The 24,099-nt window shown below is 38.3% G+C and overlaps 1 protein-coding gene across 1 annotated transcript in view; it reads right to left on the bottom strand.

Moving 5' to 3' along the window:
* Window positions 1-24,099, bottom strand: part of APCDD1 (APC down-regulated 1) — a 52,979-nt gene that overhangs the window by 13,945 nt on the left and 14,935 nt on the right. The window contains exons 2-4 of the mRNA XM_042463103.1: window positions 22,272-22,455; window positions 19,294-19,825; window positions 900-1,221 (exon numbers count right to left, since the gene is read on the bottom strand). Of these exons, the coding sequence (XP_042319037.1) occupies window positions 900-1,221; window positions 19,294-19,825; window positions 22,272-22,455 (1,038 nt within the window). The remainder of the gene's footprint in view (window positions 1-899; window positions 1,222-19,293; window positions 19,826-22,271; window positions 22,456-24,099) is intronic.

Raw genomic sequence — 24,099 nt, 5'->3', positions numbered from 1 at the left:
TGAGATCCGTCTACTTACATCCTTAGACAGCTTTAAAAAGGCTGTTAAGACGGATCTCTTCTGGCAGGCCTTCCCGGAATAGAGAACCCGGCCTTAGAAAAACGTCTGGGAAAGATACAGCTGCTCCTACTGGTTGCTTGTTGGTATGATGTTGTTGACCTTTTGGTCAGTTTTTAACTTGTATGTTTGTTTGTTGTTGTTTTTTGTTCTGCTTTTTAAATATTGCATTGAATTTAATACTTTTTTAAGGAGGGGAGGGTACCAGGGATTTTATATGTTTTGTATTTTTAACTTTGTTAGCCGCCCCGATTGTTCTCAGAGGGGCGGGATACAAATAAATTTTATTATTATTATTATTATTATTATTATTATTATTATTATTATTCTTGCTAGTAATTTTGATTGTATTCAGCCTTATCAAAATTTCTTCCATACATCTCTCGACCTTATGCCACTGGCACATCCATTTTGGATCTATGCAATCTATCTTTATGGCCTTCTGTTATTCTTACATCTGCTTTTATTTTATGATCTTACTTTTTTCCAGTTTAACTTTCCTATAAATGTCCTTTCTTTGTGGATTATCCAGATCTGAGAATCACTGCTATAAATAAGTGTTCAATCTCTGTCTCTTCCTGTGTCCCTCCTCCTTTTTTATGCCTTGGCCAAGCTAAAACAATGATCCCACCTTGTTCATTGTAAAATTATGTTTTTAATGTGTCCTTCACATTAGTACTTTAAACATAAACATGTAATTTAAACATAAAAGTTCAGTTTCAGCATCAATATGATGTTTTTGAATTCTGCAGCATGGAAAGTTTAAATATGACTCTGCAATGATTCTCACCATCTTTTTATGCAGCAAAAGTCTACAGAATAGTAAAATAAAATAATCTTACCTTTAAAAACAAATTCAGTTCCACCCATAACACGTGATGAATGCACTCCCCTGCTGTAACGACCTTTGGCGTAGATAGTAAATGTGGGGTGCTTGCAGATTGGGTCAGAGTAGTGATAGTAGTGACCTTCCCAGGTGTTGTTGTTGTCATGGAAGATGAAGTGCCTGGTAAGAAAGAGCACTTCAGGACGCACTTCACAGCGTTGGCTCACCCATTCCCCATGTAATCCAATAGTCAAATCGCCCTTTGGAGGTAAAATGGGAGGATGATGTTCATCTGACCGATAGATGATCCTGCATGCTATACATGAATGGTCATGGTTCTGAAATACAACCAACAGGAATATTGTAAAACTGGCAGAACCCTGGTAAAGTACACAACCATTTCACAATACTATCAAATCATATGTCCATGGCTCAATGCTATGGGAGTTTGTTGCAGCATCAGAGATCTTTGAAAGAGGCGGCTAATGTCTCAGAAAAGTCCAATTCCCAGAATTCCATAGCACTGAGCCATAGCAGTTAAAGTCGTGTCAAACTGGATTACTTCTGCAGCATGCATGCAGCCTTAATGGTTGGGTGAACTTTTGTTTTGAACAGCAGTCCTTCAGAATAAGGCATGAAAAGAAGGGGAAGCTTTTTATTTTTAAATGCCCAAACATTTTAATAATGCCCAAACATTTTAATAATAATAATAATAATAAAATGCTTGTGCATGCCCAAGCATTTGTATACAAATAAAGTAGCTCTTGAGATCCCAACCTTTTGCTAGCTCTTGACAGTAACCGAAACGGAACCATTCTTTCCTTATATGTAATCAGCAAAGGATTTATATGTTCTTCTTTGACCACAGTGGTAGAATTCAAAAATATAGCTGTGTTAGTTTGTAGAATCTGTATGTAGAGATCTTGTAGCACCTTTGAGACTAGCTGAAAGAAATTGGCAGCAGGAGCTTTCCTAGACTTCAGTCTACTTCCTCAGAAGTAGACTGAAGCCTACGAAAGGTCATGCTGCCAATTTCTTTCTTTCAGTTAGTCTCAAAGGTGCTACACGATCTCTCTACATATTGTTTGACCATAGTTATTCAATGTAAGAATGTCTCAATTTGATGGCCTTGCATGGGCCATCCTTCTTTCAAGTCCTTCATAAAGTAACATTTTTGGCTTCTCTGCTTTTTATAAAAGTATTATTTCCTAATGGCTATGAAAAACTAACACAGTGATGTTTCTGTATTTTCATCTATACTACTATGCTTCTCTGGTTGAAGGATCCTCTAATGTTCTACCCTGGAGGTAAGCAGGGATAAGTGGGGTGTGTGTGTGTGTGTGTGTGTGTGTGTAAAAAGGAACACATGATTCTACCGCACTAGGAAATAATGCTGACGATTCGCTTGACATGGAGCCTTCTCTGAAGATGCCAGCCACAGATGCTGGTGAATCATCAGGAATAAACTCTTCCAGAACATGGCCACATAGCCCCTAAAACACACAAAAAACTATGGATGCTGGCTGTGAAAGCCTTCAACTTCACATCAGAATGCACACAGTCGGCCCTCCATATCCACAGATTCTTTATCTAAGGATTCAACTATCCATGGCTTGAAAACATTTCAAAAGTATATAAATTTCCTGGAACCAAAACCCAGCAAATAGCAAAGGCCCACTATACAATGATATGCTGAAGTGCTCGATTATTGAACAGAAGTTGAATGATGGTCTGGGTCCTGAACAACAAACACACTGATAAAACTCTTGTGTATTATCCCTCAGCTATGTTATGTGCATTAATATAGACAGAACACAGTCAGGAAATGTAAAAAATAAGCAAGCTACATTGTATGTTCCAAAGTCAGTTGTATTTTTTGTATGTAGTTTATGAAAGAAAGAAGACCTACACAGTGCTGAAAGTCTGAAATCTGGAAACTCCAGATGACATTCTGAAATCTACTGGCAAGCAATGTCACTTACTGTATTGGTTTACAGCAAATGCCAGGCAGGTAGGTATTTGGCCCCATGACAGGTACTGTAATACAGATGTACCTTTGTGTTGTAATACAACACAAATTGAGACAAGGCAAGCATGGCATGCTGTGCTCACCCTTTATCCAAGATGCAATGTCCATAAAAGCTATGAGTGGGATGTTAGTAATACAATAAGGGACATGTTTTTCCTCCATTTCGTCAGTATTCCCTGTCACTATTATAATGAATATTCCTCTTCAGAATTATCTATTGTTTTACCACAATGTATGATTTATTATTTCCCTGTATTGTTGAAAAGCCAAATCACACAGCATAGTTCTTTGCTTTGGTACTTCTTTTTGAACCAGCCCTCGCTGTTTAGTCCTATGCAATTCCCACTTCAATACTGCTTTAATTGTAAAGAGACTTAGGAGGTCACTGGGATTTTTTGTAGGAAGTAATTGCTATATTCTAGCTACAAAATCCTAGAAATTAAATGCTAATGATGTGAAATCAACAAATGAAGGATTACAATTTTTTGTTCTGTAGTAATAAAATACTTCAGCTTGCAATTGGTTGATTCTTATTTTTACACTGGCTTTTGTAAGATGTTCTCAAAGTCCATTCACTATTTAAAAGTCAGAATGAATATAACCTTGCAATGTGTTATTTTTTGTGTGTCTTCTTTCATTGGCATGCTTGTACTTCTTATTAGTAAAGCAAGATTCTTATGGCTCTGAATATGAATTATATGTTTAACATGTTGCAATGTGGAAACCGTATAATATTTGTACTTTTAGAAAAATAAATAACTTATCTGAAATGAAGGAACTGAAGAATTATAATTGTTGACACATGCTTACGCTATTTCTGGCACAAACCATATAAGATTCTATTTATTTACCACCCTATGTGGTCCCTAAGGTGGCTTTCAGTAGAAATCAAAATGACCCATTCAACAATAAAAATGAAGAAAAAACTGCTTGAAAAGATTACTAGTTTTGTACTTTGTCTAAATAAAATGTCACCATGTAGTTGAAACGCAGTAATTACAGTTTCCCCAGAAACATCTCTTGCGATACCTGGTTTGACTCCTTCACCTTTATCTAGGACTACTCTCATCTTAAAAATAATGACTGAAACCCTCCTCTGCCCCATCATAAACACACACTTTATCCAGTACCTTTGTCTATGAAATTAATTGCCTTTTCTGAGTGGCACTACGATCAAGACAGAGTGAGATACAGTATTACATTATCACTAATATAAAAAAAGCTTGGATACAAATGGAAACTGTTTGCCATCAGATGGCTATTAAAAATACCACTCCTGTCTTTTACTCTGTGATTGAAATGAGTGTTAGGAATCCATTCCTGAAACTGAAAGATTTCCAAAACTTACAGAAGTGGAGTTTATAACCAAGTCATTCCTATGAAGTTCATGTGGTTGTCAAAAGTTGACAGGCAACTTGAAGGCACTTGCATATACACACACTCATATGGTGTCTGCTAGAATCATAGAATCGTAGAGTTGGAAGAGACCACAAGGTCCATCCAGTCCAACCCCCTGCCATGCAGGAACTCTCAATCAAAGCATCCCTGACAAATGGCCGTCCAGCTTCTGTTTGAAGACCTCTAAGGAAAGAGACTCCACTACACTCCGAGGGAGTTTGTTCCACTGTCAAACAGCCCTTACTGTCAGGAAGTTTCTGATGGCAAAATAATGCCAATGGAAAGGAAAAGAACTTTCAATTCTGTGTTTTAGTGTTAATGGTAACTTGCTTCCTTTAGTTATAACATACTATTATTGCTGTTGTTATTGTCATAATTATTATCATTTTATTTATTAATTTGTATTTGTCCCTTTCCCCAGCATTTGGATTAAAGTTTACAAAAATTAAAACAAGTTGAAATGTTTACAAAGTTAATTAGTCCAGTTAAACATGTCTATTAAATGAGGATACAGAGCTTGCAGTGAGTTAATAGGTAGCTGGAAATAAGCACAGAAATGAGTCTTTCAGCATGAAATAGCAGACGGATTGGGAAACTGTTCCTCTCTCTGATGCCAACTTTATCTTAAGCTGCAAATTTTTTGCCCTAATGATAAAGAAGCACAATGATGCTTTTATGTTGAGCTCTTTTTATCCTCTCTTTCATCCTTTATGGATGTTACAAAGAAACAAAAGTCCAAATCAAACACTACACACTGAGTGAACGCATATCCTGTAATATTGCATTTTGAGTTGAATACTCAGATTTCCACTTCCAAGTCAGCAAATTACAGGTAGATGGATGGAGATGTATTTTTTTTATCTCCTTGAACTAATTTGTGATAGCTCCCTTTTCTTCATACTACTCTTGTCCTGGTTAATGGCAATAACATCAGCTTTACTGAAATACTTGCTTTATTATTCTTTTGTTTTAAAGCACTTTATAAACTTAAAAGTAAAAAAAAAAAGTACTGATTTTGTTTTGCTTGTCACTTCTTGCACACTTCAGACTTAAAGGTCCAGATTTTCATCTGGCATAAATCATCTTCAAGCCAATAACATACATTTTTTAGCTGTGTTGATTTATGCTAGGTGACTTTTTAGATAAAAAAAAATGGGGAACTTGTTTCGATTAAAAAGCGGGGGGGGGGGGATGGCAAAGACTTAGGAACAAGCCCCTCAAGCCTGTTAGAAATACTGACTCAGACAACTGTTTCATTTTTAGCTGACTTTGGTTAGCCTTAAAAGATGTACTCAGCAGTGAACTCTTAAATTTATATATTGCTGAGTTATAGGCACAGACAACTAATGGCAAAGTAGGGCATGTCTGGTCACGATTATTATGCCCAGCATCTTAAAAGGCCCATAGTTGCTCTTGAATCTGTGTTCTAGGCCTATGAACAAAGATTCACTATTAAGAAACAAAGGAAATCTCTTAAGAATTTGACTCCGATAGTATCTTAAAACATATGCTCAAAAAGAAATGGAAAATGGTGGATTTCTTTACCTTGTGCTGCCATAGAGAAGACACAATACAGAAAACAGTGCAATGCTTATTTAGTGGAATTTCCCATTCCAGTGGCCTACTGCCCAGATATCTAAAGCCCAATGGACCACTTCTACAAATGGCTAAAATCTCTCTCCCACCAAAGTGATAACTAGAATGTTTTCCACAATCAAACATATGAAGTTAACATCGATAAAACAAGCTCAGTGAAGGAGCAAGCCTGAAAATCGCAAATGTAAAACTTGAACTTAAAAACGATGTAGAGACTTTGTGCAAGATTTAAAAGCTATGACACAAATTGATGATGCTGAATAATCATTTTATGCAGCTTTAAGTCCAGGAGTCTAAAGGAGGAAGATAGCTGAAACACAAATTCTAACAATATCTCACTTTAAATGTTTTTAAGTACCATTATTTTCCAATGTAACAAGAGGAAAGTGTCTGATTTGCCTGATTTGGTAGGATTTTTAAACCCTTTGGAGGCAAATAAACATTTTTAAAAATGCTTATTTTCCCTAGCAGGTTGGATGAAATATGAGAAAGGAGACAAATGGCGTCCCTCTTTGATGTGGTACATCTGTCATCTATTCCATTGAAGCAATACTGACTTACAATAACATACTGTAAATTGGTCATTGCTAAAGTATCACAGAGTTCCAGAAAAAAAGGTTAAGCCAGAAGATGCTGGAGATGGAATGTGAGAGGAAAGTCTCCACAATTGTTGCCTCCAGTCTGCCTTTAATTTGGTCATCACATTTATCAGCTGAAAAGTTTTTTGTTTGGTGCCCTTCTCAAACATTAAACAGGTTACAAAAACTGAAGGAGATAGGGAATGGCAAAGCCAAAATAACTGTAACTTTGCTGAAGTAGGGGTAACGTTTTCTTATGTTATTACTGGACTGTGCTTGCCTCTGTTGTCTAGGATTTCAAAAGCAAGCTTAACATTCACAATTAATTCGAGGTTGCACATATTCAATGTGCCATCCAGCAGATTTATAAAGAATTAACTGTAGGGGATTGCCTAAGAACCGTTCAATATAAGAAACAAAACCTAAAAAGTAATGCTAAGAATTCTAATGAAATCCATTACAATTGTAATTAGAAGCACTAACTTACATTGCTTTTGAAAGTGTATGACTTGTGCATTTATATTTTATATTTTTAAAAAACTTAGATAGCAGTGGCAAGACAATAGTAAACACGAATAAAGCATTAAAACAGGTTGCTTTTGAAACGTTGTTGTGATTTGCAGCCTAGAATATTTTGGGTGGGAGAGGGAGGTCTTTGTGAGTGATTGGGATCAGTGTGAGAAATGAATGTGAGGAGGAGGGGTGGGAAAGGTGGCTTGTGGGACACATGAGGCTTCTGTGGGATTCCATTATGGTCCTGGGTCTACTCCAGATCCTCACCCCCAATTACATTTTGAAAAAATTTCCAGGGCTGCAGCCTTCAGGTCTCCCAATCCTGAAACAGCAAAATTCATTGCAAAACATCTGGCAGCAGAAAATGCTCATTACATGTGGGCATGGTCTGGCCCACATGGAGAATGAAGATGCCAAAAATGGGCCTCTTGTTTTGGCATATGCCCATGCCCGACAGAGACAATGCAGGCTTCTTGAGATAGTGTCCTTTCAAAAATAGCTGCAATCCTTCAGTTGCTTCTATTATGCCTGGATCCTTTAAGTGTTAATAACGGCTGATTTGTGTAGTTGACACTTTCACATCTGCTCCACAATCTTTTTGGGCTTCCATCTTTTGTTAGTAAGAGACATTAGCAGCTCTTTTTAAAAGTAATAAAAATTGCTACCTCACTGGAAAGCACTTTTTAGACTATCTCTGCAAAAGAAGATGCAGTATGAGCTTTCATAGACCTGATCTACTTCTTCAGATGCATGGATTGAAATGTTCAGTCCCATCCCTACTCTCAAAGAACTTCTTCTTCTATCATATCTTACCACTGACCACACTAGTGAGGGCTAAAATGGAATAAGGATTTATAAACAGCTGGAAGCTACCATTTCCCCAGACCTAATATAGGCAGGATACAGACCGCCCAAAAGGGCTGTCTCCCGCCACCCTCATTTGTTGTCTGAGGGAGCCGCAGCAGACAAACTACGCAGTTCCCTCACGCAGCAAAAAGCGGCTTCTTTCTGCGGCGCCATTATGATGCTGCAAGGTGCCAATAGCGCACTTGTGGCATCATGAAGGCGCCGAGATATGCGGACGCAAGGCGTCCGTCACGTCAAAATGGCGGCGCCCATGTGTATAGGGCGCTGCCATTTTTACGCCCTCGTTATGTGCGAGGGGCAAGGTGTGTCAGGAAGCACCGCCCCTCGTGCGTAACGACGGCGCCCGATAGGGCCCATCTATACAGCGCCACAGTCCCAAAATCCAATTACAGTGCTTCCTCGGGTTATGAAATTAATTCGTTCCGCGGCCGCTTTCGTAACCCGAAAAGCCTTCGTAAGCCGAAATGCCATAGGCGCTAATGGGGAAAAGCCGCGATTCCGTGTGAAATAGCGCCGAAAAGCACCAAAATTTTTTTCGTAACCCGAAAAAACATTCGTAACCCGGAACAATTATTTCCTATGGGATTTTTTCGTATCCCGGAAATTTCGTAACCTGGGTATTTCGTATCCCGAGGTACCACTGTATGTTCTAGTTTCTCCCTCCCAAAAAGAATGTTTTCATTATCCCCTCTCACCCATTCCCTCCATCTCCAAATGATAGTCCACCAGCAAGACCTGTTAAAACGCTTTTGATGTTGTGCAGCGCATGAGGCAATGCGTCAACGTTTGGCACCAGATTTTTCACCTTCGTGACTGTAGTCAGCAGCTAGTGAGCTGGAGAAACATCTCTCCCTTTCTTAATGAGCAAAGAGACACTGTAAACTTCTCTCAGATCCACCACTCACACTACTAACAACCCACTCTGAGGTAAAATGCTAGCATTCTACAGTACTTTACAGCACTTGTTGACTATCTTTTTGATGTCACTACCTGTTTAAATGCCTAATCATTATGGCTCACAATAACCCTTTAATGCCTGGTTACTATTAAAACCCACATTGTACATTTTCCTTGTGACTCTATATCCCAGCAAGAGCCAGCAACACAAACAATTTGCTTCAGGTTGTAAGAATCCTTTGCTTCACTTTTAAATTCACTAGGGGCTAGCATACAAAGGATGGTTTTGTGGCAAGCCAAGCCAAATTTTCCTATTATATTTGTGGGGGTGGGTGAAATGTAGTGAAGCAGACCTAATGCTTACCACTTTTGTAAGGCAGTTGGAATCTGTGCAAAGGTGAGGCTGATCTTTAGTTACAGCTGCAGTGCGCTCCATTTAGGAGACCATCAACAAATACCAGGTGCTGTAGGCCATATTTCAGAGGAAATGGACCATTTTTACTCCAAATTCTATTCACTTTAACCACATGAAACTATGTAAATGTAAATATATTTAGGTTGCGTGTGTGATATTGTAATTTAAAGGTATAATATTTTATTAGTTGTTTATGTCACTACCATTTCAACTACATTCAGTGATATACAGGAATTATGATTTGCAGGTAACATTGCATAATAGAAAAATCATCACTAAGAATTCTATAGGATCTGGTAGGGAGGAGATTGATGGGAAGGTTGATACCATGAATTACTACACTGGTTGACACCAACTCTAGTGACGCTCATGAGAGGTTATCCTCTATCTAGCACATAGGTATGCTAAGCTAAGACTGTTATAAATTTCCTGATCCCCTTGGCTTTTGTAAAAACTATATAAGCTCTGGCTAATTCCTGGCTTCAGCTACAAATATATTTCAGGATTGTGGCAAACCAGCACTTAATTTCAGTGAAGCACAAGTGGAAGATAAAAAAGAGGGAAGCGAAGCATGCCTTTCCATTTTGTGCATGTAGTCATTATTGTATTTATGTCATTATTGTATCTATAATATGTATTCAGGAATATATTTATAAATGTAAAACCTTTTAATTTTTATTTTTAAAAAAGACTAAAGCTAATTGTCTGCAATGTTATTCTTAATTTATTATAAAAAGAAGGAATTCTCATGGTTTCACAATGCTATTTGGAAGGAATCATATCCTATCATAATGTGTTCTTTCATGACTTTGGGAGGAAAGGCTGACCCAACTCATCACTGTTCCAAATCAACCCAGCAGTCCACACTGCTGGGTGCTGCTGGCAGAGAAAGGAGAAAACCCAGTATACAGGCTGAGCAACCAAAAACCCAAAATCCAAAATCTGAAAGGTTTTTCATAGGTTCGGCCACCCATGACATGACAGTGACACCTTTGCTTTTTGCTGGTTCAATGTACACAAACTTTATTTCATGCACAAAATTATTTTAAAATATTGAATAAAATTATCTTCAAGCTATGTGTGCAAGATATGTATGAAACATTCTCTCTTTGCTTTGACCTAAAAAGCTGGTGTAGCTCTACTAGAATGGGCTGCGTTGACTAATGCAGCTATTTACATGTTTAGAAATGGACTCTTAAAAAGCCTAGAACAAGAATGCACAATTTTTACAAACCACAGGTAACTACGGCTTGAGAGCCACAAAGTCCTGGCTGTCTCCCCCACCAAGGGTTAGCAGCAGTGGTAAAAGAGCAATCCGTATAAATGTGAAAAATGGAACAGGGATTGGGAGTCAGGATATTTGGTGTAGGCTAGGATATAGATTTATTAAAATGTATAATTTTAATAATTTAACTTTGTTTCCTTACATGGTCAGAAAGAGGATATTTTAGCAGGGAACAAACCCTGGGCCTTAGAAACTTCATTCAGATAAGCAACTTGATTTACATCTGTACCATTTTGACTTTGGGCTTTTTGATTTATCATCCTGAAGCAAAACTGCTTTGGAGAATTTGGAATAAACCCAATTCTATTTGGCTTTAGCATTCCTAGCATAGCTAGCAATCATTTGCTTTTAATTACTGCTCAGTTCACCCATATAAGTGGTATGAATGTGGCTTCTAGATTTCATTTTGCAGTTTTATCAACTTAGAAAGTTGGTTTTCTCTTCTTCACAGAAGTCTAATGTTTTTAACAGTGCTTTATATTTTAGAATAATATTAAAGAGGAAATGAAACAAGCTTTCCAGACAGATCCTTTGCAATACACCTGATTCACTTCAGAGGTGATTTCCTCACCCAGCTTACTGTGTGACCATAAAAGCTTAAAAAAACAAGTTAATTTAATGTTTCTGTTTATGCAAGGTATCCAGTTTCCAAAAGAGTCTGAGTCTAGTGGTTTTAAACTCAATTTAGAATTTAAGCTAATTTTCAGCTGTGTCACTAGGGGCTAACAATTAAAAAAAGAATTTCAAAGGAATTAGTTTACAACTATGCAGAAAACCTTTGTGTGGTCTCAAATCCATATTATGCTACTATTGTATAATCTGAAACATATTAATACAAAGGGTTGAACTACCCATGGTGCTCAATTGTGTGAATGTTTTCCACATGCTGCTGTCATTTTATACATGAAACCTTGACATGAAATGGAAGTTTGCAGCAGAGGACACTGTAGAAAACAGCACTAAACATAGATGTCTTCATTTTAACTTTAAAAGGAGGAAGGCAGATGGAGAGGGAAAAAAGAATTGTGGCAGCACCTTTAAGACTAACTGGTTTTTATTTTTGCATGAGCTTTCATTGCTATAAAGCCACTTTTTCCGATGCTGCACAGAGTGATAATAAATGCTCAGGTATAAAGTATATTTACACAGTTATGGAAGTGGTAAAGAATGTAATAGGATCCTGAAGCATGAAAATCATGACCCTTGCCTTAAAATTTCAAAGGGTTGGGTGAGCTGATACAGGTCTTTCAGATCTTTAACAGTGGTCACTTAGTGTTGATGTGTGAAAGCAATAAATCTGCTTACCAAAAGTCAGTTTCCTAAGGTTCAAAACTCTCTCTGAGAAAACTTATTTTGTTATATGTGCAGTAGGAAGGATTCGTGTATTAATACATGTAGTTTGCCACGAAACCATTCTCCTTGTTCATACCTCTGCCAATGGATTGGAATTTGCAAATATAATCAAGCTTAATAGTTTCTCTTTCTAGTCTTCCTTTGTAATTTCCTAGTTAAAGAACCAGAACCTGTAAATCACTTACTGTATGTCCCAGAAGGTTGAAATGTTCTGCAACTGGTCTTTGCACATCAGTTAATTAATTAATTATTAAAATTTCAGAAAACAGTGAGCAGCAGCTAACTAAAAACATAAAGCATAACTGGATATGTTCAGGATTGTCCTGGCCTCTGTGGAACTGATGCACATTGTCCAGAACAGAAAGTCTGTATGGGCATGTCACCACTCAGACTTGCTTCCTAAAGAAGTAATACATAATAATTCCCCCACCTATGGGGCCATTTTTTATTTCAGTTGTTCTACAGGGGAAAGCAGAAGTACTGTTCAACATCTGTCTTTCAAAGAATCTCAAGAAGATGAGAAGAGTACAATTCACCCTATGTAGGGTTGCCATATCCTGCCTGGGGGTGGGACTTTCCTGGTTTGGGGTGGGGCCACATGGTTTGGCCCCCCCCCCCCCCCCCCCCCCCCCCCCCAGCGAGGCCCTGGAGGCAGCTCCACCCCTCCCCATGGCTGTGTCCCACCCTCCCTGCCTGGCTCAGCCTAGGGAGCAGGTCTTCAGGACACCTGCCACTCAGAGCTATTGCCAGCCCACTTGGTATATATGTCTTGCAAAAGGCATTACTTTCCAGGTTACAGTGAGGAAAAAAAAGGACATAAATCGTTCATGTTTCACTGGGAGTCTAAATGCCTCATCTTTTCAATGTCTACCACTCAGTATTCTTGTAATTCTTTATCACAGGATCGTTTTTGAGGCCCTAAACACCTTTACTTGTAATATGCAAATTTCTCCGGAAGCTGACCAATGGGAAAGAAGCAATCAGCCCTCCTCCACTTGGGTTGGTTTTCAGTGGCTTGGAAGGAAGAGATTTTGCCTTGCTTGTAAATAGGAAGGGCTTTGGGGTAGCAAAAGGCTGCAGAAATAGTTTGACCCCCCCTTAAACATCCATGGCTCAGTGCTATAGGATTCTGGGAATTGTAGTTTCTTGTGGCACCAGAGCTCTCTTGACAAAAGGAGGCTCAATGGTCCACAGAGCTACAGTTCCCAGGATTCCATAGCCTTGAGGAGGAGGAGGAAGGGTGCCTTGAAGGGCAGAATTGGGGCAGAGGAGGAGGAGGAGGAGGAGTTGGAGGAAAGCTGAGTCAGTGGCCATTAGGTCTGCATTGGTTTTTTGGGGTTTTTAAATTATTTTTAAAAATATAAAATACTTATTTTATTTTATTTTATTAATTTTTATTATTGCTTTTTATTTTTTATTTTATTAATTTTTATTATTGCTTGTTTATATTTTATTTTATTAATTTTTATTATTGCTTGTTTATATTTTATTTCATTAATTTTTATTATTGCTTGTTTTATTTTATTTCATTAATTTTTATTATTGCTTGTTTTTTATTTTATTACATTAATTTTTATTATTAAATATATACACCCCTGCCTTGTTTTTTTAATTATTTTTTATTATTAAATATATGCAAGTACATTTTCTGTGTATTTATGGCGATTTGAATGCTAACAAGTCTGCCTTTCTTGGCCAATTATAGTGGTGATGATGACGATGATGGTGGTGATATTGATATCAACAAGCCTCTGAGGCACGGCCAATGTAACTTGCTGGGATTTTTACAAACTCATGCGCAGTGAAGAAAAACCACAGTCCCTTGCCCAAGTACACACTTCTGAGAAGTACAGTTGAACCCGAGGGCAAGTCCATTTCTGCCATCTGTCTAGGAATAATGCCAAAATGTCCTCCATTTTTATCATGCCTAAAAACATGCATTTATATTAAGATTTTTAAAAAAAAACCCTCAATTTTTTCGCATGTCCTCCATTTTTTAAAAAACCATGTCCTACATTTGAAAATGTTGCCCTACATTTGTCCCGGTTTGGAGGTCCTGACTTATGGCAACCCTAACCCTATGGAATTCTACTGATTTGTAAATCCATGTTTCAGATGTTCATTCAGTGGTGGTTTATCAAGGAAGCAGCGTTTTAACCAGATACACAGTGATAGTCACTGCAGTGGAAAACATTTATGAACAGTGCAAAGAATTCTAAACTAGAAGTGGCCCTAAGGCATTCTGTCTGGAATTGATGACAATTTAAATTTAAAATGTGGTTCCAATTACTTTGTGCATTCTTCTGAAATGTCATCAGAAAAGACAGGCCGACAACAAAATATTAACTGTATTTCCCCCTCAACCCCCAGATGGAAAAGTCAGTGGGAAAGGGCCGGTATTTTAGGCTAATCATTAATAAGCTTTTAAAAAAGTAATTTGATTGCTTTTACATTGAAAGGGAGAAGTATTTATTAATTAATTTAATTTAATTGTGATTTAAATATATATTATAATGCTACATTAAAATTCTTACTATTTTTATAGTCTTACTATAAAGACTTGAAAAGTTCCCACCCATAGCTTTGTTCCCCCACCTTCAGCTCTGGACAGAAGGAAACTGCTGTGTAAATTTCTTAAATCCACAAATTCAACCCCTTCATCCTTCTACTGTTGTCCCTTTCTCCCTTATAATCTCATGTATTTACCATTCTCTTGCTGTCAATAGCTTACTGATTCCCATCCCATGCAGATCCCAACAAAAGTATCATAGTTAACACCACCTAAATTAAATTTCCTGGGACAGGTGAGGAGCCTCTATGTAATTTCTGGTGTAAAATTCAGGAGAGCAACTCCTGAATTGCAAAGAAAACCCTCCCTCCTTCAAAGCTACTACTTGTGACTTAAACCTGGTAACTCTCCAACCCTGCAGTGCTTCATTAAAAAGTGGTTTTAAAAAGAAGTAGTTTTGCAAAAATTCAAGAGAACAAGGCTTTGGATGAAGAACAGTGTAGGTAATATAAAGATCTTTTGCACTGTGTCATATCTAATATGTTAATGTTGCTGAAATTCCAATTTCATTTAAAATAATTTCCTTTCTTTCATAGGGTAATTTCCAGTTTAATTTTAGATTTAAACTACTTATCTCTGCTCCTCCCCCCATAGGTAATTAAGCAGATCAGGGAAGAGGTGTATGTTTTTAGCTCTCAGCAGAGAGGGAAACTTGTGAGTCTCTAAAACTAGACCAAGAATTCTACCGAAAACTTAATTTCCCTGTACTTCTATAAAATCTAGTTTACATCAGTGGTTCTCAATTTTTCATCACCTGTATGTTTTCGATTTCAGGTCCCAGGTTCCATGACAATTGGTCAGGCTGGTCAATGTTTGAGGAACTGAAGTCCAAAACATCTGGAAAACCAAAGGCTGAGAACCACTAGTCTACAGGAAAGCCTATATTCATGCACCATTTACTAATTACTTCTTTTTCCACTAATGCCCTTAGTTCCTGTCTCTGCTTTTTAAGTGCTGCTAGACTGTGATTCTATTGCCCAACACAGGCCACAAAATTATCTTTTCCTACTTGGCACCAACATTTTCTTTCTTCATTTTAACATCCCTCCCCTTATGTGCCACCCTTGAAGTATGGCTTTCATTTCAAAGAGACTGTTCGTTCTAGAGTTACCAAAAAGCAACAGTGGATATTATCAGAAAACAAAAGATAAGCTGCACTAGAACTCTTATGCCAAAATGGTGTTGTCTCCATCAAGTACAATTATTTGCAAACCTGGACAGATAGAAGTGATGCAATCCAGATCATATAGGGCTTGCTTCCATATATATTTTTATTATCTTCAGCCTCAGATGTTACTGTTGATCAACCATTTGAATCAAAAGCTAGTTTCATGGGTCTTATGATGGTCTATTCATTTTATGTCAACAAGTCCTGAATAAATTTATTATGTCCTACTATATCCAGTTTCATCTTTATCACTAGAAAATTCTTGAGGACTGTTAGGTGTGTTTCAGTCTTACCCATAATGAATATTATATTATAACTATAACTGTATTGTCTTAAAAATATTTCTAGGTAATATAAATTAATGTGGTGCAATGAGGCAGGATCTTCCATATCCTGCTTGTTAACAATTTCAACACAAACCAGACAATGCAATTTTCTCTCAGGAACTGGCGCTTACATGGGCTAAGTAGAATTTATACACTATCTTACTTCATTTTGAATGGTGAAGTTGACAAACAACTGCCAGCAGATGCACTTTGACTATAGGGCCACTGATCAGCTCCATCAATCTTTTTCTCTACTTCAGTTTTCCACTAAGGCATGAGACCTTATACTGTATAGCTTTAAGTGAGGCTACCTGAATCTCCTTGTCTTCCCTTTTTTCTCACATCCATTTTAGCCTGTTTTATCATGCTTTTTAAGAGTATAAACTTGCAGGCAGGGATTAACCTGTTTGGCTTACATAAGATCAATAACATTGTGGAAACTTTTTCAGTTGAAGAGTGGAATAAAAATGCTAGAATATCAAAAACAAAATACTATGATTGTGGTAGCACAATACAGTAGCCCCTCTCAATTTGTGGGGATCCGTTCCAGACCCCCTCATGAAAATGGCGACTCACATATATTCCAGTCCCACAGAAAATAATAGGATGTGCGGCTGTGGCACACACAAAGCTGTGCACCATTTTATTAATGGGCGCTTGTTCCTCCTGCGAAGAGCAAGAGCGTGGATTCCAAGTTTGCGAAAAGGGAGGGACAACTGTATATAAAAAAACATAATTAGATTCTTGAAAAATCTGAGTAAATGTACTTTGAAACTGCAAATGTTGAAAAAGAACGAGTTAGGCAACCCCCCCCCACCTTTTTAAAAAGTTTTAATTAGAGCTTGCAGACCACACAACAATTTCTTGACCTTACCTGACCTGTAAGATACAAGATTTCACCTCTAATAAAATGTAGAATCAAAGGAAAATAGCCCCTGGAATGGGTGGCTGGCCAACTAGAATAACTAAAGCATTCAAGAAAAACAGAGTATATTTTCCCATTACTATTAGGCACACTTAAAACAGTAAGAGCTATTGGAGAACCAGACTAGGTCAGGCACTGGCAAATTGAATTGTACTCTGCCAACACCCCACCTGCCATGCAGAAATAAATATGTTTTTACTTCCTACAACGATAAATTACAAGCTCATATACCTTTAGGGAGCATAATATTCCATGCAAATGTAGAATCATAGAATCATAGAATAATAGAGTTGGAAGAGACTGCAAGGGCCATCCAGTCCAACCCCCTGCCATGCAGGAAATCCAAATCAAAGCATCCCCGACAGATGGCCATCCAGCCTCTGTTTAAAGACCTCCAAGGAGGGAGATTCCACTACAGTCCAAGGGAGTGTGTTCCACTGTCGGACAGCCCTTACTGTCAGGAAGTTCCTCCTAATGTTGAGGTGGAATCTCTTTTGCTGTAGCTTGTATCCATTGCTCCAGGGCCTAGTTTCTGGAGCAGCAGAAAACAAGCTTGCTCAATATGACATCCCTTCAAATATTTAAACAGGGCTATCATATCACCTCTTAACCTTATCTTCTCCAGGCTAAACATCCCCAGCTCCCTAAGTCGTTCCTCGTAGGGCATGGCTTAACTGGACGATAATTGTTGGGATCCTCTTTTTTCCCTTTTTGAAGATGGGGACAACGTTTGCCCTCCTCCAGTCTGCTGGGACTTCTCCTGTTCTCCAGTTCTCAAAGATTATTGCCAATGGCTCCGATATTACATTTTCTAGCTCTTTTAATACCCTTGGATGTAGTTCTTCTGGTCCTGGAGACTTAAATTCATTTAGATTAACAAGGTCTTCCTCTACTATCTCTTAACTTATTCTGTGCTGAAATTCCCCTATTTTGTCCTCTGCTCCATTATCTTCAGGTTGAGCACCCTTTGCCTTTTCTGAGAAGACTGAGGCAAAGAAGGTGTTGAGTAATTCTGCCTTTTCTCTGTCTTCTGTTAGCATTTTGCCATCTTCTCCATGGAGTGGCCCTACCATTTCCTTCTTCTTCCTTTTGCTGTGGACATATCAAAAAAAGTTCTTTTTATTGTTCTTAACCTCTCTAGCAAGCCTGAGTTCATTCTGCGCTTTAATAATAATAATAATAATAATAATAATAATATGTTTTATTTATATACCGCTATTCCAAAGATCATAGCGGTGAACAGCAAGTAAGTAAGCTAATTTGCCCCCAACAGTCTGGGTACTCATTTTAGCGACCTCGGAAGGATGCAAGCCTGAGTCAAGCTTGGGCCCTTTTGCTGGTCTTGAACTCGCAACCTTGTGGTTTTGAGTGTATGGCTGCAGTACAGGCATTTAACCACTGCGCCACCAGGGCTCCTTAGCTTTTCTGACTTTACCCCTACATGTGCTTGCTATTTGTTTGAGTTCCTCTTTGGTGATTTCTCAATTTTTCCATTTCTTATACAGTACATGTTCTGTTTAAAAGTTAGCTCAGTTGAAAGTCCCTTAGTCATGTAATTTGGCTGGTCATTTCCAGTTTCTAAATAAGGACTAAAGCCCATGATCCTGGGGGAGAGATTACATTTTGAGGTCAAAGTGTGTTCTTCAAATGCTCACAACGGGATATAATTTGCCATTTCAGGGGACTAATTTTTCCAGAAATGAAGGGGAAGGGGAAGCCCATGAAGCGTCCACCATGGATCCCATTCCAAGAGAAAAGTGGGGGATAAATTCAAGAAAGAAAGAAAAAGAAAGAAAGAAAGAAAGAAAGAAAGAAAGAAATTCCAGTTGAGACAAAAATTGGACCTTCACAAGGTGCTCATCCTTATTCTATATAAAAAGCATGGGAGGGATCTCCTATCCAATTCCAAAATTGAACTAAATTTGATATATCATTATATCTAATCCAGTTACAGTCTGACATCTATATTTGTGGAAGATATGTTCCCAGAATTACTGTGGATAGAAAGAACCATGGATAATGCAGACTGTAGAAGAAGACACAGTGGGGTGGATAGAAGGCAGACAGAAACAACAAGTATAAGGTATGTGATATAGAGCCCTGGTTGTGCAGTGGTTAAATGCTGGTACTGCAGCCACAAGTTTGTGACTTCGATCCTAGAGGGCTCCAAGGTTGACTCAGCCTTCTATCCTTTCGTAGGTTGGTAAAATGAGTGCCCAATTGGCTTACAGATTGTAAACCGCTTAGGGACTGCTAGTTCACTGATAAGCAGTATATAAATGTACTTGCTATTGCTATGTATAGACACTGGGTAGCAGCTGCAAGGGATTTAAAAAAATATTTTTAGGATGCTGTTTTTGGCCATGTTTTGATTTTGGCTATGTTAAGATGTTTGCTTGGGATTCCTTGGCTCACATAGATCAGATATTTCCTGTAACAGAAGTTTGTTCTCCCTACCCACCGTGGAAGCAAAACAGAAATGTTCACATACCTTGGCATTCTGCAGAGGCGGTTGGTAACTAGATGGCCGATAATACATCCTTTGAGCGGGATCAGTGTGGATGTCTCCAAGAAATAACTCCTCAACTAAGTGATCTAAATTATGGTGAAGGTATTGTTTCTCTACCCGGATAAGCTGAAGTTCATGCATAGCAAAATTCAGTGCTTTGGTGCATTCATAGCCATTCTCTTCTCTCCAAAGATCATAGCTCACATTCTGCTCCCAAGGTTTACCTTCTGGTACAAATCCAGGGCATGTACGGTTCACCAGTTCACTTAATCTTTCAACCACAGCCTCATTGTGGCAGATTATCTGTATGTTATGTAGCTGGTAATCAGCTTCCGTCCCTCCTCGGATGATCCAGGATGCTTGGCGAAGGCGGACTTTACCACGCACGACTAAGGTATAGGTTGGGTTTGTGCAGCGGTTACCCCCGTAGTAAAACTGATAGGCCTTGAATGTATTATTGTGGTAGAATCTGTAGGATCTTGTGATGAATTCTGGGCCTGACCTAACTTCACAACTGTAACCAAATTGGAAACATAAAAACAGAAACTTAGTAAACTGGAAAATTGTAACATTTATGTTATAAGAATATCAGCATTTTAATATTCTCCCTATATTTAACAATACATTCTGGAGATGCATTTCCTTCAAGAGAGCACCTCAAGTAAATGAGCTTTATTCATCACGTCCTTAATTGTATGTTGTATTATTTTCTTTTTTCTGGATTTTTTTTGTTTTACTAAAATAAATGACTGTTTAGATAAATGGGAGAAAAACAAGGATAAATCAAACAAAAAAGAAAATATGCTGACTCTATGACTTCCTCTTTTCTACATATATTTAGTACTTAGATTTATAGTCCATTTTATCTTAAGTATTCTCAAGGCAGATACAGATATTTCTTTAATTATATCATTATTTGTTTATTTGTTCCCTTCTCTGTGGATAGTCCTATACATCACTCTGTACTTTTTTTCAGATATGGTATACATTTGTTGAATGATCACTTTTAGACTTTGTTCCCAATACTGGTTCCGTTTCTCTTAAAATCATATCTACATAAATACTTCCATAACCTCAACAGGTTTTATATGAACCATTCCCTGTTTTATTTCAGTGGGAGTGGGTTGTTTTTTAAAGTAACAGTTTCAAGATATTTTCAGTTGCATCATGATGGACTGGACACACAGGGGTAACATTTGGAAACCAGAATAGTAAGTACTGTGCACCCGCCCCAACTATGGGCTTGCCATCTGCAGATTTTAGCATCTGTAGATGGCAAACCCCATTGATTTCAATGGCCTTGTGTGCACATGGCCCCAGGAGAGTGACCCCCCTGTGTATGCGCCACATCAACTACTGCTGGACTTGTGGTCCCATGGTTTTTGCCATCCACAGGAGAGGGTGGAGCTTGGAACAAAACCCCCACAGAAAAGAAGGGCCCACTGTATGTTTTTGTGGGGGGGGGAGCGGTGCAACATATGGGCTGCATGTGGCCCAGCAGAGCCCCCTCTCATTTTCTGCCCCTGAATACACCAATACCCCCCAGGTGGTGCAAGTGGTAATTTCACCATGTTTTGCAGACCACAGGTTGTTTTAAGACTTTTAGTCATTTCTTATTGATGAAAGGCCTTTTCTGTGCCTAAAACAGCTCAAGGGAGGCCAAGAACTTGGCTAAATTATTCCTGAAGCTCCCTGAGGGCTTAGGAGGATGTTGGCTCTTTTTTATCTTTGGAGCTGGGACTACAGAATGGATGACCCCCAAAGGTCCACTTGGCAGGCAGTGTAGCACTCCAAAATCTGACAGTTGCCCACCCCTCCTCTAAATTTAGTATGATTTGAAATTAAACCAAATTGTAGAATTTTAATTAGCTTTAGAAAGATTATAAAGAAGGTAACAGAGTTTGTAAACGGATAGTTTTTGTGGGTTTTTCGGGCTATGTGACCATGTTCTATAAGGGTTTATTCCTGATGTTTCGCCAGTATCTGTGGCTGACGAAACATCAAGAATAAACCCTTATAGAACATGGCCACATAGCCCGAAAAACCCACAAAAAACTATGGATGCCAGCCATGAAAGCTTTCTACTTCACTTTGTAAACTGAGTTTGTACTCATCAGCTACAAGTAGAAAACATCTCATATAAGCTGCAGATCTTCAGAGATTGTCCTTGACCCTGTAATATTTGAGAATTAGAGTGAAAAGTGCTGCTGACTCAACCAGCACTATTCCCATTACTTTTTCTGTCATAGTTTTGCCTGAATAAGGACTGTAAGATTGGGCTTGAAGTGAATCTTATATCCCCAAAGAGACTTCCTAACAAAATAATTGAGAACGCTGCTGTAGACTGCAAGCTGAGACTACAAAATAAATACTGTACCTCGATAACTGAATGTTTGAGATCTCAATAAGCACTTACGCCTTCGTCAACTAAGGAATCCTAATTTCATTTTGTTGATTAATTTTTTTCATATATATGTCATATGACACAGTGTAAAGCCAAAAATTTATACACTAGCCCCACAAGTGATAATATTTTGTAACACATAAGATCATATGTTTAAACAAATTATACTCCCCTACATTGTGGTTAGAGAAAAAACTATTTGTAATGTGTTACTGTTTCAAATATACATTTTGATAAAGAAAAAAAATGCAGCAGCCAAGTTCATTTCCTAAAGCAACTTGTGTGTGATTCAATATAAGTTGCTTTTGAAGCATTCTTTATTCTTTTTTTTTTAAAAAGCATCATGGGGTAGAGTGATACTGCTGTTACTGAAAAGGAAGCAGAAGACAAAAGTGCTTGCAGGGTGTTAAAATAATTACGAGCTTGGGTACTGTAGCCTACAGGAAAAAGCTAAACAACAAACCATCTTTACAGTATGTTTTTTGCTTTACTTTGCTTGCAGTTTTAAGGATCTGTTTTCCTATGGTATGAAAATCTAGTTCATCAACACCCTTACCCAGTGGAAACCCAGTGTCCCTCAATGGTAGGAGGCATCTGTACTGTGATTCGTGCTCCATTGTGAAGATGTTTTAACATGTGATGACACTGTGATTCTTTGAAAATCCTCCATGCATTCTTCTCTAATGATCGAGGGTGAGACCTGCTCTCTGGATGAAGAAGTGCAGAACCTTCTCCCAGCCCTGTGATGTTAAAGACAAAATATGAATGCCCAGGTGAGTTCTGACAGTTGAACACACACACTCACACATGTACATATGTACTGAAGATCAGTTTCATGATATTCATCTTTACTGGTCTTGATACTTGACATATTCTGCATTGACTCTTACATTTTAAAAGGTGACATGAAGATGAGAAATCTGTATGGGTGTTCACACACTACAAAAATGTGTGCATCCACACACATATTTACTCACTCCCAAACATGAGAATATACACTTTTATTTCTCTATGTTATATTTGATACTGATGCTGGTCTTTGACCGTAATAAAGAATTGCATTTCATTTCATTTCACTTATCAGTGTCAACTGATTCTATAAGAAGAACTACAGTATCAGGACATTTACAATGTAACCCTAACCATTTTGACCCAGAAATAAAATTCCACTGAACCCAATAGTTTTACTCCCTGCCAAGTATTCCCAGGATTAGAATTTTAATGACTCATTAGGAAAGCTGCTGTGTGAAATTTAAAGGTCTGTCAAAAAGTAAAGATAATAGCATCTTAGAGTTGTCCAACCTCCTAAGAACACACAACTAAAGCACTCCTGAAAAATGCCCACTCAGCCTCGGTTTAAAGACCTGGAAAGATGGAGAATCCACCACCCTCCAAAGCAGCCCAATCCAATGCTGAACAGAACTTACAGTAAAAAAATTCTGCCTAAAGTTTAGGTGGAATTTCTTTTCTTGCAATTTAAACCTACTGGTTCACATTCTAGTCTCTGGAACAACAGAAAACAAGCTTTCTCACATGACATCCCTCCTGATATTTAAAGATTATGTCAATTCTGAGACTTCTCTTCTCCAAGCTAAACATATCAAGTTCCCCAAGCCATTCTTCCTAAAGCTTGGTTTTCAAACCTTTGATCATCTTGGTCACCCTTCTCTTGACATGGGCCAGCTTACTGATATCCTTCTTGAACTGTGGAGCCCAGGTTTGGACCAAAGCAGAGGGACACTACTATTTCCCTCAATCTGGACACTATACAGCCAGAATTGATTTTTTTTTTTGGCTACTGCACCACACTTTTGATTTATGTTTATCTTATGGTTCACCAAGACCTCCAGATCTTTTTCATATGTACTGCTCTCAAACAACTTATCATCCACATCATATTTGTGCAATTTATTTAGTAATTTGAACACTGGATTTTGATTCTAGAAGCCAGGATTCAATTCCCCACTTGGCCATGGAAACTCACTGCATGACCTTGGATGAGTCACACACTCTCAGCCCCAGAACAACCTGTGATAGATTCGCCTTAGGTTCACCAAAAGTCAGAAATGACTTGAAGACAAACAACAAACGTAGTACCTTCCGTTCATCCCTGATGAAATTCACTTTGTTTGTTTTTGCCCTGCTCTCCAATCTCTCAATGTCATTTTGGGATCATTCAGACTGGCATCAAAAATCTGGAAGGAACTGAGCTGATTCAGATGCCCCTCCCCTGAATCTCTCCATTAGCAAGTGCCCACTACAAAAAGAGGGGCATTTTAAATCAAATGCATTCTGTGCCTGCTGTGAAGGTGCCTGCTGTCAATCAAGCAATCGTCATGGGGACATTTTTGCAGGGGCATCGGAGGTGTCCTCCCCCCTCCTTT

The sequence above is a fragment of the Sceloporus undulatus genome, chromosome 4 (assembly GCF_019175285.1).
Source record: "Sceloporus undulatus isolate JIND9_A2432 ecotype Alabama chromosome 4, SceUnd_v1.1, whole genome shotgun sequence".
NCBI lineage: Eukaryota > Metazoa > Chordata > Lepidosauria > Squamata > Phrynosomatidae > Sceloporus > Sceloporus undulatus.
The sequence above is the reverse complement of the archived record's forward strand: the minus strand, read 5'-3'. Positions and strand labels throughout refer to the sequence as shown.